This window comes from Carcharodon carcharias, chromosome 2, assembly GCF_017639515.1.
Source record: "Carcharodon carcharias isolate sCarCar2 chromosome 2, sCarCar2.pri, whole genome shotgun sequence".
Classification (NCBI taxonomy): Eukaryota; Metazoa; Chordata; class Chondrichthyes; order Lamniformes; family Lamnidae; genus Carcharodon; species Carcharodon carcharias.
Genome location: NC_054468.1, coordinates 236,924,783 through 236,939,008, shown reverse-complemented (window position 1 = coordinate 236,939,008; position 14,226 = coordinate 236,924,783). Strand labels below are relative to the sequence as shown.

The 14,226-nt window shown below is 64.2% G+C and overlaps 1 protein-coding gene across 1 annotated transcript in view; it reads right to left on the bottom strand.

The window, feature by feature from the left end:
- LOC121275259 overlaps positions 1-14,226 on the bottom strand; it is a 37,764-nt gene that overhangs the window by 19,215 nt on the left and 4,323 nt on the right. The window contains exon 2 of the mRNA XM_041182695.1: positions 5,970-6,317. Coding sequence (XP_041038629.1) covers positions 5,970-6,317 — 348 coding nt within the window. The remainder of the gene's footprint in view (positions 1-5,969; positions 6,318-14,226) is intronic.

The following is a 14,226-nucleotide window of genomic DNA, read 5'->3' as shown; positions in this document are numbered from 1 at the left end:
TGAGGGAGGCTGAGTGAGGGAGGCTGAGGGAGAGAGAGTTGAGGAAGGGAGGCTGTGAGCAGGGAGGGCTGAGGGAGGGAGGGCTGAGGGCAGGGAGAATTGTAGAAGGGAGGGCTGTGGGAGAGAGGGCTGAGGGAGGGAGGGCTGAGGGAGGGAGGGCTGAGGGAGGGTGGGCTGAGGGAGGGAGGGAGGGCTGAGGGAGGGAGGGCTGAGGGAGGGAGGGAGGGCTGAGGCAGGGAGGGCTGAGGGAGGGAGGGAGGGCTGAGGCAGGGAGGGCTGAGGGAGGGAGGGAGGGCTGAGGGAGGGAGGGCTGAGGGAGGGAGGGCTGAGGGAGGGAGGGCTGAGGGAGGGAGGGAGGGCTGAGGGAGGGAGGGCTGAGGGAGGGAGGGAGGGCTGAGGGAGGGAGGGAGGGCTGAGGGAGGGAGGGCTGAGGGAGGGAGGGAGGGCTGAGGGAGGGAGGGCTGAGGGAGGGAGGGAGGGCTGAGGGAGGGAGGGCTGAGGGAGGGAGGGCTGAGGGAGGGAGGGAGGGCTGAGGGAGGGAGGGCTGACGGAGGGAGGGCTGAGGGAGGGAGGGAGGGCTGAGGGAGGGAGGGCTGAGGGAGGGAGGGAGGGCTGAGGGAGGGAGGGCTGAGGGAGGGAGGGAGGGCTGAGGGAGGGAGGGCTGAGGGAGGGAGGGCTGAGGGAGGGAGGGAGGGCTGAGGGAGGGAGGGCTGAGGGAGGGAGGGAGGGCTGAGGGAGGGAGGGCTGAGGGAGGGAGGGAGGGCTGAGGGAGGGAGGGCTGAGGGAGGGAGGGAGGGCTGAGGGAGGGAGGGCTGAGGGAGGGCTGAGGGAGGGCTGAGGTAGGGAAAGCTCCTGTACCAGGGCAGGTCTGTGTTTTTCTTCACTGCAGATCCTGCAGAGGTGGCCAATGCTTCTAGGAACATTCTGTCTCGTCCCTTTCAGCGCTAACAGGAGGGTCCTCAGACTGACCGATGGGGCACGGTTAGAGGTGCTTCATGGGGTCAGCAGGAGAGCAGTGGGTGAGGAGCTGCTGGCTGCTGTGTTAAATGTGTTACGATTATCTCATTAGGTCTGGTGTGGTGAGTGATAAGAGAGAGCCAGGTGCCAAACCTACTGGTCACTGGAGTGCCCGGGAGAGAGATACCTGAGGGCAAATAGTGGTCTCCTCACAATGGAAGTGAGGTTTGCTACAGTGCCTCATTGACTCACAGGCATAGGTCAGAGCCCCAGCCCTGCTGGTCAAGAGGCCGGACGACAGATGCTGCAGTGTATGTGAACGAAAAGCTGTGAGTGACGAGGCAGAAAGGAATAGACGTAATGGGATCATTCCTCACCTTGCAGGACAAACAGGAGTGAGAGCACCCAGGGAGGCACAGCAGGAAGGTGGGTTGGCACGGCTCAGAATACTGATGCACTTTAAAGAGGAGGTGCTTGGTGTGGTATGTCCATCTTGAGGGAGGCTGGGGACAGAGAAGCAGGAGTGTGCCAGAGACAGTGTGAAGACATCTCAATGTCTCCATGTTCAGGGAATGCCTGAGCTGTTATCTCATTATTTTTTACTCATTCCTGAGATGTGGGTGTCGCTGGGCTGGGCCCAGCATTTATTGCCCATCCCTAACTGCCCCTTGAGAAGGTGGGGGTGAGCTGCCTTCTTGAGCTGCTGCAGTCCATGTGGTGTAGGTACACCCACCGTGCTGTTAGGGAGGGAGTTCCAGGACTGTGACCCAGCGACAGTGAAGGAATGGTGATATATTTCCATGTCAGGATGGGGAGTGGCTTGGAGGGGAAATTACAAAAGTAAAAGAATTTTCATAATTTTTTTCTGGTTTATTGTAAAGCAGGTTTATGGGTGTGAATATCGTTGGTCCTGTCTAGGTCATTAAATTATATTTGGAGTCAGGTAGACTGTGGGGGGTGGGGGTGGGGGTGGGGATGTGGGTAAGGGTGGGGGTGGGGTTGGGATGGGTTTGGAGTGGGGTTGGGGTAGGTGTGGGGTGGGGGTGGGGGCGGGGTTGGGGTGGGGGCGGGGGTGGGGTGGGGGCGGGGGTGGGGTGGGGTGGGGGGTGAGGTGGGGGTGGGGTGGGTGTGGGGTGGGGGTGGGGGCGGGGTTGGGGTGGGGGTGGGTGTGGGGTGGGGGTGGGGGTGGGGTTGTGGTGGGGTTGGGATGGGGTGGGGGTGGGGGTGGGGTGGAGTGGGATTGGGGTGGGGGTGGGGGTGGGGGTGGGGGTGGGGTGGGGTGGGGGGTGCGGTGGGGGTGGGGTGGGTGTGGGGTGGGGTGGGGTGGGGGTGGGGGGTGGGGGTGGGGGTGGGGTGGGTGTGGGGTGGGGTGGGGGCGGGGTTGGGGTGGGGGCGGGGGTGGGGTGGGGTGGGTGTGGGGTGGGGGTGGGGGTGGGGTTGTGGTGGGGTTGGGTTGGGGTGGGGGTGGGGTGGGGGTGGGGTTGGGGTGGGGGTGGGGTTGTGGTGAGGGTGGGGTTGGGGTGAGGGTGGGGTTGGGGTGGGGTTGGGGTGAGGGTGGGGTTGGGGTGGAGTGGGGTTGGGGTGGGGGTGGGGGTGGGGTGGAGTGGGGTTGGGGTGGGGTGGGGGTGGGGTTGGGGTGGGGGTGGGGGTGGGGTGGAGTGGGATTGGGGTGGGGTTGGGGTGGGGGTGGGGGTGGAGTGGGATTGGGGTGGGGGTGGGGGTGGGGTGGGGTTGGGGTGGGGGTGGGGGTGGGTTGGAGTGGGATTGGGGTGGGGTTGGGGTGGGGGTGGGGGTGGGGTGGAGTGGGTTTGGGGTGGGTTTGGGGTGGGGGTGGGGGTGGGGGTGGAGTGGGATTGGGGTGGGGTTGGGGTGGGGGTGGGGTGGGGGTGGAGTGGGGTTGGGGTGGGGGTGGGGGTTGGGGTAGGTGTGGGGTGGGGTTGGGGTGGGGGTGGGGTGGGGTTGGGGTGGGGTGGGGTGGGGTGGGGTTGGGGTGGGGTGGGATTGGGGTGGGGGTGGGGTGGGGTTGGGGTGGGGTGGGGTTGGAGTGGGATTGGGGTGGGGTTGGGGTGGGGGTGGAGGTGGGGGTGGGGGTGGGGTTGGGGTGGGGTGGGGGTGGGTCTGGGGGTGGGGGTGGGGTGGGGGTGGGGTTGGGGTGGGGGTGGGGTTGGGGGTGGAGTGGGATTGGGGTGGGTCTGGGGGTGGGGTGGGGTTGGGGTGGGGGTGGGGGTGGAGTGGGATTGGGGTGGGGATGGGGGTGGGTGTGGGGTGGGGGTGGGGTGGGTGTGGGGTGGGGTGGGGGCGGGGTTGGGGTGGGGGCGGGGGTGGGGTGGGGTGGGTGTGGGGTGGGGGTGGGGTTGGGGTGGGGTGGGATTGGGGTGGGGGTGGGGTGGGGTTGGGGTGGGGTGGGGTTGGAGTGGGATTGGGGTGGGGTTGGGGTGGGGGTGGAGGTGGGGGTGGGGGTGGGGTTGGTGTGGGGTGGGGGTGGGTCTGGGGGTGGGGGTGGGGTGGGGGTGGGGTTGGGGTGGGGGTGGGGTTGGGGGTGGAGTGGGATTGGGGTGGGTCTGGGGGTGGGGTGGGGTTGGGGTGGGGGTGGGGGTGGAGTGGGATTGGGGTGGGTGTGGGTCTGGGGGTGGGGTGGGGTTGGGGTGGGGTGGGGTGGGGTGGGGTTGGGGTGGGGGTGGCGTTGGGGTGGGGTTGGGGTTGGGGTGGGGTGGGGGTGGGGGTGGGGGTGGATTTGGGGTGGGGTTGGGGTGGGGATGGTTGTGGGGTTGGGGGTGGGGTTGGGGTGGGGGTGGGGTGGGGGTGGCGGTGTGGGTGGGGTTGGGGTGGGGTTGGGGTGGGGGTTGGGGTGGAGGTTGGGTTGGGGTTGGGGTGGGGGTTGGGGTGGAGGTTGGGGTGTGGTTGGGGTGGGGAGGGGAGTGTTGGGGTGGAGGTTGTGGTGGGGGTGGGGTTGGGGTGGGGTTGGGGTTGGGGTGCGGGTGGGGTGTGGGTGGGGGTGGGGGTGGGGTTGGGGTTGTGGTGGGGTGGGGTTGGGGTGGTTCTGGGGGTGGGGTGGGGTTGGGGTGGGGGTGGGGGTGGGGTTGTGGTGGGGTGGGGGTTGGTGTGGTTCTGGCGGTGGGGTGGGGTTGGGGTTGTGGTGGGGTGGGGTGGGGGTGGAGTGGGATTGGGGTGGGGTTGGGGTGGGGGTGGGGGTGGGGGTGGGGGTGGAGTGGGATTGGGGTGGGGGTGGGGGTGGGGGTGGGGGTGGGGTTGGGGTTGTGGTGGGGTGGGGGTGGGGTGGGGGTGGGGTGGGGGTTGGTGTGGGTCTGGGGGTGGGGTTGGGGTTGTGGTGGGGTGGGGTGGGGTGGGGGTTGGTGTGGGTCTGGGGGTGGGGTGGGGTTGGGTTGGGGGTGGGGGTGGGGTGGAGTGGGATTGGGGTGGGGGTGGGGGTGGGGTGGGGTGGGGGTGGGGGTTGGTGTGGGTCTGGGGGTGGGGTGGGGTTGGGGTTGTGGTGGGGTGGGGTGGGGTGGGGGTTGGTGTGGGTCTGGGGGTGGGGTGGGGTTGGGGTGGGTGTGGGGGTGGGGGTGGGGTTGGGGTGGGGTGGAGTGGGATTGGGGTGGGGGTGGGGGTGGGGTGGGGTGGGGGTGGGGGTTGGTGTGGGTCTGGGGGTGGGGTGGGGTTGGGGTTGTGGTGGGGTGGGGTGGGGTGGGGGTTGGTGTGGGTCTGGGGGTGGGGTGGGGTTGGGGTGGGGGTTGGTGTGGGTCTGGGGGTGGGGTGGGGTTGGGGTGGGGTGGGGGTGGGGACGGTCGCGGTGCTGTGTCAGGGTCAGTTGTGTCCAGTCTCCCTCGGGGGATTGAGGACAGGAGCTGCCCTGTTCAGCAACCTGGAAATGCAGAAGCTCCCAGATCATGATCCTGGCAGCTTTACCTCGAGAACTGCACCTCCCCAGTACTCACCCCACCCAAAACCCTTCCCCTGCTAATTGATCATTAACAGTTGCTTGGTGTGATGTTGTTACTGTGAACATGCCAGTGTCAGCTAAGATTTACTCCTTTCAAGTGAAGCAGCATTTCACTTGCATTTCCCCCAACTTAGTCTACTGCATTCATTGCTCCCAATGTGGTCTCCTCTACATTGGAGAGACCAAACGTAAACTGGGCGACCGCTTTGCAGAACACCTGCGGTCTGTCCGCAAGAATGACCCAAACCTCCCTGTCGCTTGCCATTTCAACACTCCACCCTGCTCTCTTGCCCACATGTCTGTCCTTGGCTTGCTGCATTGTTCCAGTGAAGCCCAACGCAAACTGGAGGAACAACACCTCATCTTCCGACTAGGCACTTTACAGCCTTGCGGACTGAATATTGAATTCAACAACTTTAGGTCTTGAACTCCCTCCCCCATCCCCACCCCCTTTCTGTTTCCCCCTTCCTTTTGTTTTTTTCCAATAAATTATATAGATTTTTCTTTTCCCACCTATTTCCATTATTTTTAAATATTTTAAAATCTTTTATGCCCACCCCACCCCCACTAGAGCTATACCTTGAGTGCCCTACCATCCATTCTTAATTAGCACATTCGTTTAGATAATATCACCAACTTCGACACCTATGTGTTCTTTTGTACTATTGTTGGTGACATTTTTTGATGATCCGCTTCTATCACTGCTTGTTTGTCCCTACAACCACATCAACCCCCTCCACTTCTCTCTCTCTCTCTCTCTCCGCACCCCCCCCACCTCCCCCCAACCCCCCCCCCACACACACACCTTAAACCAGCTTATATTTCAAAACAAAAATAGAATTACCTGGAAAAACTCAGCAGGTCTGGCAGCATCGGCGGAGAAGAAAAGAGTTGACGTTTCGAGTCCTCATGACCCTTCGACAGAACTTGATCAAGTCTTTCTTGGACTCGAACTCAAGTTCTGTCGAAGGGTCATGAGGACTCGAAACGTCAACTCTTTTCTTCTCCGCCGATGCTGCCAGACCTGCTGAGTTTTTCCAGGTAATTCTGTTTGTGTTTAAGATTTACTTACTGGTCACATTCAGCAGGGTCCCTGCTCCATAGCTTGATCCCCGCACGCTACAAATGTAGATAGCAACATCACTGGGGTCCACGCCTGTAATGGTCAGTACGTAGCTGTTATTGGTGACATCCCTAGAAGGTTGAAAGCGTGATGTAACACCCGGGTAACGGTGAACGTGGTTCCGAGCATCATGTGTGATCAGCAACTCTCTGCTTGATCCAGGCTGCGCCTTGTACCAGGTGACAGTAACGTGGCTAACATTGGCATTCCCCATGACACACTGGAAACTCACTGTCCAACCCACTCTCACACTGTGCACTGGCGGGGACTGAACCAGCACTGGTTTCTGCACTGTAGCTGGAAAATAAACAGAACTGAAAATAATCAAAACTAACATTGAAACTGGAATATTAACATTTTATACAACCTCTGGAATAGAGAAAACAAGAATTTGGAAAAGAGCATGTTTGCATCATTCACTCTCATTTGAATGAGATGTAAGAAATATAATTAGGTTTCTCTGTCTGACATCACCCTCTGCACTGCCTAAAAATTCGACATTATAAACTGCCCAGTCCAAAGCAGTTTCCTGCTCAGAGAGAAGCCCATTTACTGCAGTTAAACTCCCAATCTCACCACCTGTCTGATCAGCAGCTACTCGCCACTTACCAACCAGTTCACCTTTATCCACCCAGTCACTTTCAAGAGTGAATTGAATGGGGATGGACTACAGGACCATGGTTCAGGGGGAATTTAGGGATGGGCAATAAATGCTGCCATTGTTCACAACGCCCACGTCTCGTGAGCCAGTAAAGAAACTGCAAATTAGTTGGGTAAAGTGACCTGATTCTGTGTTGTGTTTTTAATGTAATTGATTGTAATTCTGTATAAAAAGGAACATTTTTGAAGGAATATGGGAAATAACAGGGTGAGTGGTATTAGATGAATAGATTTCCAAGAGCCAGCACAGGAATGATGGACAGAATGGCCTTTATCTGTGCTGTATCATTCTGTAATAAAGAGCCTCCATTAATTGGTGTGGCAGTGCTGGTTGCTGTAAGTCGTGATGCTGCACTGATAACTTTATTGTGTCAATGGATTGAACTGTGACCAATCACCCATTACCTGATAAACAAAATGCATCTTGAGGGGTCTTTTTTATATTGGTTCCTAGATGTGGGCATTTCTGGCAAGCCCAGCGTTTATTGTCCATCCCTAATTGCCCCTTGAGAAGGTGGTGGTGAGCTGCCTTCTTGAGCCGCTGCAGTCCATGTGGTGTAGGTACACCCACAGTGCTGTTAGGGAGGGAGTTCCAGGATTTTGACTCAGCGACAGTGAAGGAACGGCGATATATTTCCAAGTCAGGATGGTGAGTGACTTGGAGGGGAAATTCCAGGTGATGGGGTATTACAAAATTGAAATAATTTTCATAATTTTTTTCTGGTTTATTGTAAAGCAGGTTTATGGGTGTGAATATCGTTGGTCCTGTCTGCGTCATTAATTATATTTGGAGTCAGGTAGACTGTGGGGGGTGGGGGCGGGGGTGGGGATGTGGGTAAGGGTGGGGGTGGGATCAAGGACGGGGGTGGGGGTGTGGGCAGGGGTGGGGGTGGGAACAAGGGTGGGTGCGGGGTGGGGTTGGGGGTGGGGTTGGGTGTTGACGTAGAGGCTGGGGATGGGGATGGAGGTGGGGGGCTGGGGGCAGGGGTGGGGGTGGGTTGGGGATGCGGGCTGGGGGTGGGGGTGGGGAATGGGGATTGGGTTGGGGTGGGGATGGGAGTGGAGTTGGGGGTGGGGGCGGGGATGGGGTGGGGTTGGGGTGGGGGTGGGGTTGTGGTGGGGCTGGAAAGGGGTGGGTTTGGGGTGGTGGTGGGGGTGGGGTTGTGGTGGGGTGGGGGTGGGGGTGGGGTTGGGGGTGGGCGTAGGGTTGGGGTGGAGGTGGGGTTTGGGTTGTGGTGTGGGTGGGGTGAGGGTGCGGGTGGGTTTGGGGTGTGGTTGGAGTGGTGGGGGTGGGGTGGGGGTGGTGTTGGGGTGCAGTGGAGGTGGGGTGGGGGTGGGTTGGGATCGGGGTGGGATGGGATTGGGGGTGGGGTTGTGGTGGGGGTGGAGTTGGGGGTGGGGTTGTGGTGGGGGTGGGGGTGGGGTGAGGGTGCGGGTGGGTTTGGGGTGTGGTTGGGGTGGTGGTGGGTGTGTGGTTGGAGTGGTGGGGGTGGGGGTGGGGTGGGGGTGGTGTTGGGGTGCAGTGGAGGTGGGGTGGGGGTGGGTTGGGATCGGGGTGGGATGGGATTGGGGGTGGGGTTGTGGTGGGGGTGGGGGTGGGGTGAGGGTGCGGGTGGGTTTGGGGTGTGGTTGGGGTGGTGGTGGGTGTGTGGTTGGAGTGGTGGGGGTGGGGGTGGGGTGGGGGTGGTGTTGGGGTGCAGTGGAGGTGGGGTGGGGGTGGGTTGGGATCGGGGTGGGATGGGATTGGGGGTGGGGTTGTGGTGGGGGTGGAGTTGGGGGTGGGGTTGTGGTGGGGGTGGGGGTGGGGTGAGGGTGCGGGTGGGTTTGGGGTGTGGTTGGGGTGGTGGTGGGTGTGTGGTTGGAGTGGTGGGGGTGGGGGTGGGGTGGGGGTGGTGTTGGGGTGCAGTGGAGGTGGGGTGGGGGTGGGTTGGGATCGGGGTGGGATGGGATTGGGGGTGGGGTTGTGGTGGGGGTGGGGGTGGGGTGAGGGTGCGGGTGGGTTTGGGGTGTGGTTGGGGTGGTGGTGGGTGTGTGGTTGGAGTGGTGGGGGTGGGGGTGGGGTGGGGGTGGTGTTGGGGTGCAGTGGAGGTGGGGTGGGGTTGGGGTGGGATTGGGGCATGGTGGTGGTGGGGGGTAGGGTTGGAGTGGTGTTGGGGTGGCGTGGGGGTGAGATGGGGGTTCGGGTGGCTTGATGGTAGGGGTGGGGTTGGGGTGTGGTTGGGGTGGTGCTGGGGGTGGGGTGGGGGTGGTGTTGGTGTGGGGGTGGGGTTTGGGTTGTGATGAGGGTGGGGGTGCGGGTGGGGGTGGGTTGGGATCGGGGTGGGGTTGGAGTGGGGGTGCGGTTGTTGTGGGGGTGGGTGGGGGGTGGGGTGGGGGTGGGGTTGGGGGTGGGGTTGTGGTGGGGTGGGGTGGGGGTGGGGTGGAGTGGGATTGGGGTGGGGTTGGGGTGGGGGTGGGGGTGGAGTGGGATTGGGGTGGGATTGGGGTGGGGGTGGGGGTGGGGGTGGAGTGGGAGTGGGATTGGGGTGGGGGTGGGGTGGGGTTGGGGTGGGGGTGGGGGTGGGATTGGGGTGGGGTTGGGGTGGGGGTGGAGTGGGATTGGGGTGGGGGTGGGGGTGGGGGTGGGATTGGGGTGGGGTTGGGGTGGGGGTGGAGTGGGAGTGGGATTGGGGTGGGATTGGGGTGGGGGTGGGGGTGGGGGTGGGATTGGGGTGGGGTTGGGGTGGGGGTGGAGTGGGAGTGGGATTGGGGTGGGATTGGGGTGGGGGTGGGGGTGGGGGTGGACTGGGATTGGGGTGGGGTTGGTCTGGGTGTGGGGGTGCGGGTGGGGTTGGGGTGGGGGTGGGGTGGGGGTGGAGTGGGATTGGGGTGGGGGTGGGGGTGGGATTGGGGTGGGGTGGGGGTGGGGGTGGAGTGGGATTGGGGTGGGGGTGGGGGTGGGGTGGGGGTGGAGTGGGATTGGGGTGGGGTTGGTCTGGGTGTGGGGGTGGGGGTGGGGTTGGGGTGGGGGTGGGGTGGGGTTGGTCTGGGTGTGGGGGTGGTGGTGGGATTGGGGTGGGGGTGGGGGTGGGGGTGGGGGTGGGGTGGAGTGGGATTGGGGTGGGGTTGGGGTGGAGTGGGATTGGGGTGGGGTGGGGGTGGAGTGGGATTGGGGTGGGGGTGGGGGTGGGGGTGGGGGTGGGGTGGAGTGGGATTGGGGTGGGGTGGGGGTGGAGTGGGATTGGGGTTGGGGTGGGGGTGGAGTGGGATTGGGGTGGGATTGGGGTGGGGGTGGAGTGGGATTGGGGGTGGGGTTGGGGTGGGGGTGGGGGTGGGTTGGGATCGGGGTGGGGTTGGAGTGGGGGTGCGGTTGTTGTGGGGGTGGGTGGGGGGTGGGGTGGGGGTGGGATGGGGTGGGGTTGGGGGTGGGGTTGTGGTGGGGTGGGGTGGGGGTGGGGTGGAGTGGGATTGGGGTGGGGTTGGGGTGGGGGTGGGGGTGGAGTGGGATTGGGGTGGGATTGGGGTGGGGGTGGGGGTGGGGGTGGAGTGGGAGTGGGATTGGGGTGGCGGTGGGGTGGGGTTGGGGTGCGGGTGGGGTTGGGGTGGGGTTGGGGTGAGGGTGGGGTTGGGGTGGGGTGGGGTTGGGGTGAGGGTGGGGGTGGGGTGGAGTGGGATTGGGGTGGGGTTGGGGTGGGGGTGGAGTGGGATTGGGGTTGGGGTGGGGTTGGGATGGGGTGGGGTTGGGATCGGGGTGGGGTTGGAGTGGGGGTGCGGTTGTTATGGGGGTGGGTGGGGGGTGGGGTGGGGTGGAGTGGGATTGGGGTGGGGGTGGGGTGGAGTGGGATTGGGGTGGGGTTGGGGTGGGGGTGGGGGTGGGGTGGAGTGGGATTGGGGTGGGGGTGGGGTGGAGTGGGATTGGGGTGGGGTTGGGGTGGGGGTGGGGGTGGGGTGGAGTGGGATTGGGGTGGGGTTGGTCTGGGTGTGGAGGTGGGGGTGGGGTGGGGGTGGGGGTGGGGGTGGGGGTGGGGGTGGGGGTGGGTGTGGGGGTGGGGGTGGGGTGGGAGTGGGGGTGGGGGTGGGGGTGTGGTGGAGTGGGATTGGGGTGTGGGTGGGGGTGGGGTGGAGTGGGATTGGGGTGGGGTTGGGGTGGGGGTGGAGTGGGATTGGGGTGGGGTTGGGGTGGGGGTGGGGGTGGTGTGGAGTGGGATTGGGGTGTGGGTGGGGGTGGGGGTGGAGTGGGATTGGGGTGGGGGTGGGGTTAGGGTGGGGGTGGGGTGGAGTGGGATTGGGGTGGGGGTGGGGTGGAGTGTGATTGGGGTGGGGGTGGGGTTAGGGTGGGGGTGGGGTGGAGTGGGATTGGGGTGGGGGTGGGGTGGAGTGGGATTGGGGTGGGGGTGGGGTGGGTGTGGGGGTGGGGGTGGAGTTGGGGTGGGGTGGGGTGGGGTGGAGTGGGATTGGGGTGGGGGTGGGGGTTGGGGTGGGGGTGGAGTGGGATTGGGGTGGGGTTGGGGTGGGGGTGGGGGTGGGGGTGGGGTGGAGTGGGATTGGGGTGGGGTTGGGGTGGAGTGGGGTTGGGGTGGGGGTGGGGGTTGGGGTGGGGGTGGAGTGGGATTGGGGTGGGGTTGGGGTGGGGGTGGGGGTGGGGGTGGGGTGGAGTGGGATTGGGGTGGGGTTGTGGTGGAGTGGGGTTGGGGTGGGGGTGGGGTGGAGTGGGATTTTGGTGGGGGTGGGGGTGGGGGTGGGGGTGGGGGTGGGGTGGAGTGGGATTGGGGTGGGGGTGGGGGTGGGGGTGGAGTGGGATTGGGGTGGGGGTGGGGGTGGGATTGGGGTGGGGTCGGGGTGGGGGTGGGGTTGGGGTGGGGGTGGGGGTGGGATTGGGGTGGGGTCGGGGTGGGGGTGGGGGTGGGGTGGAGTGGGATTGGGGTGGGGGTGGAGTGGGGTTGGGGTGGGGGTGGGGGTGGGGTGGAGTGGGATTGGGGTGGGGGTGGGGTGGGATTGGGGTGGGGGTGGGGTTGGGATGGAGTGGGGTTGGGGGTGGGGGTGGGGTGGGATTGGGGTGGGGGTGGGGGTGGGGTGGGATTGGGGTGGGGGTCGGGTGGGATTGGGGTGGGGGTGGGGGTGGGGTGGGGGTGGGGTGGGGGTGGAGTGGGATTGGGGTGGGGGTGGGATTGGGGTGGGGTTGGGGTGGGGGTGGGCTGGGGGTGGGGTGGTGTGGGATTGGGGTGGGGTTGGGGTGGGGGTGGGGTGGGATTGGGGTGGGGGTGGGGGTGGGGTGGGATTGGGGTGGGGGTGGGGTGGGATTGGGGTGGGGGTGGGGGTGGGGTGGGGGTGGGGTGGGGGTGGAGTGGGATTGGGGTGGGGGTGGGATTGGGGTGGGGTTGGGGTGGGGGTGGGGTGGAGTGGGATTGGGGTGGGGTTGGGGTGGGGGTGGGGGTGGGGGTGGGGTGGGATTGGGGTGGGGGTGGGGTGGGGGTTGGGGTGGGTCTGGGGGTGGGGTGGGGTTGGGGTGGGTCTGGGGGTGGGGTGGGGTGGGGGTTGGTGTGGGTCTGGGGGTGGGGTGGGGTTGGGGTGGGGGTTGGTGTGGGTCTGGGGGTGGGGTGGGGTTGGGGTGGGTCTGGGGGTGGGGTGGGGTTGGGGTGGGTCTGGGGGTGGGGTGGGGGTGGGGGTGGGTCTGGGGGTGGGGTTGGGGTGGGGTGGGGGTTGGTGTGGGTCTGGGGGTGGGGTTGGGGTTGGGGTGGGTCTGGGGGTGGGGTGGGGTTGGTGTGGGTCTGGGGGTGGGGTGGGGTTGGTGTGGGTCTGGGGGTGTGGTGGGGTTGGGGTGGGGTTGGGGTGGGGGTGGGGGTGGGGTTGGGGTTGTGGTGGGGTGGGGGTTGGTGTGGTTCTGGGGTTGTGGTGGGGTGGGGGTTGGTGTGGGTCTGGGGGTGGGGTGGGGTCGGGGTGGGGGTGGGGGTGGGGGTGGAGTGGGGGTGGGGTTGGGGTGGCGTGGAGTGGGATTGGGGTGGGGGTGGGGGTGGGGTGGGGTGGGGGTGGGGGTTGGTGTGGGTCTGGGGGTGGGGTGGGGTTGGGGTGGGGTTGGGGTGGGGGTTGGTGTGGGTCTGGGGGTGGGGTGGGGTGGGGGTGGGGACGGGCGCGGTGCTGTGTCAGGGTCAGTTCTGTCCAGTCTCCCTCGGGGGATTGAGGACAGGAGCTGCCCTGTTCAGCAACCTGGAAATGCAGAAGCTCCCAGATCATGATCCTGGCAGCTTTACCTCGAGAACTCATCTCATGAGCTACACAATGATTCAGAGCTTTGAGTACAGGAGCTCATCTCTTGAGAGGGCAGCAAACCTCATGGGGAACCATATGTGGAAGTACTGAGAGCAGATGCAGGAACTGCAGCCTGACATGCACAGGATACACGCTGCAGCCTGACATGCACAGGATACACGCTGCAGCCTGACATGCACAGGATACACGCTGCAGCCTGACATGCACAGGATACACGCTGCAGCCTGACATGCACAGGATACGCGCTGCAGCCTGACATGCACAGGATACACGCCGCAGCCTGACATGCACAGGATACGCGCCGCAGCCTGACATGCACAGGATACGCGCTGCAGCCTGACATGCACAGGATACGCGCCGCAGCCTGACATGCACAGGATACGCGCTGCAGCCTGACATGCACAGGATACGCGCTGCAGCCTGACATGCACAGGATACACACTGCAGCCTGACATGCACAGGATACGCGCTGCAGCCTGACATGCACAGGATACACGCTGCAGCCTGACATGCACAGGATACGCGCTGCAGCCTGACATGCACAGGATACACGCTGCAGCCTGACATGCACAGGATACACGCTGCAGCCTGACATGCACAGGATACGCGCTGCAGCCTGACATGCACAGGATACACGCTGCAGCCTGACATGCACAGGATACACGCTGCAGCCTGACATGCACAGGATACACGCCGCAGCCTGACATGCACAGGATACGCGCTGCAGCCTGACATGCACAGGATACGCGCTGCAGCCTGACATGCACAGGATACACGCTGCAGCCTGACATGCACAGGATACACGCCGCAGCCTGACATGCACAGGATACGCGCTGCAGCCTGACATGCACAGGATACACGCTGCAGCCTGACATGCACAGGATACACGCCGCAGCCTGACATGCACAGGATACGCGCTGCAGCCTGACATGCACAGGATACACGCTGCAGCCTGACATGCACAGGATACACGCTGCAGCCTGACATGCACAGGATACGCGCTGCAGCCTGACATGCACAGGATACACGCTGCAGCCTGACATGCACAGGATACACGCTGCAGCCTGACATGCCCAGGATACACGCCGCAGCCTGACATGCACAGGATACGCGCTGCAGCCTGACATGCACAGGATACGCGCTGCAGCCTGACATGCACAGGATACACGCCGCAGCCTGACATGCACAGGATACACGCCGCAGCCTGACATGCACAGGATACACGCTGCAGCCTGACATGCACAGGATACGCGCTGCAGCCTGACATGCACAGGATACACGCTGCAGCCTGACATGCACA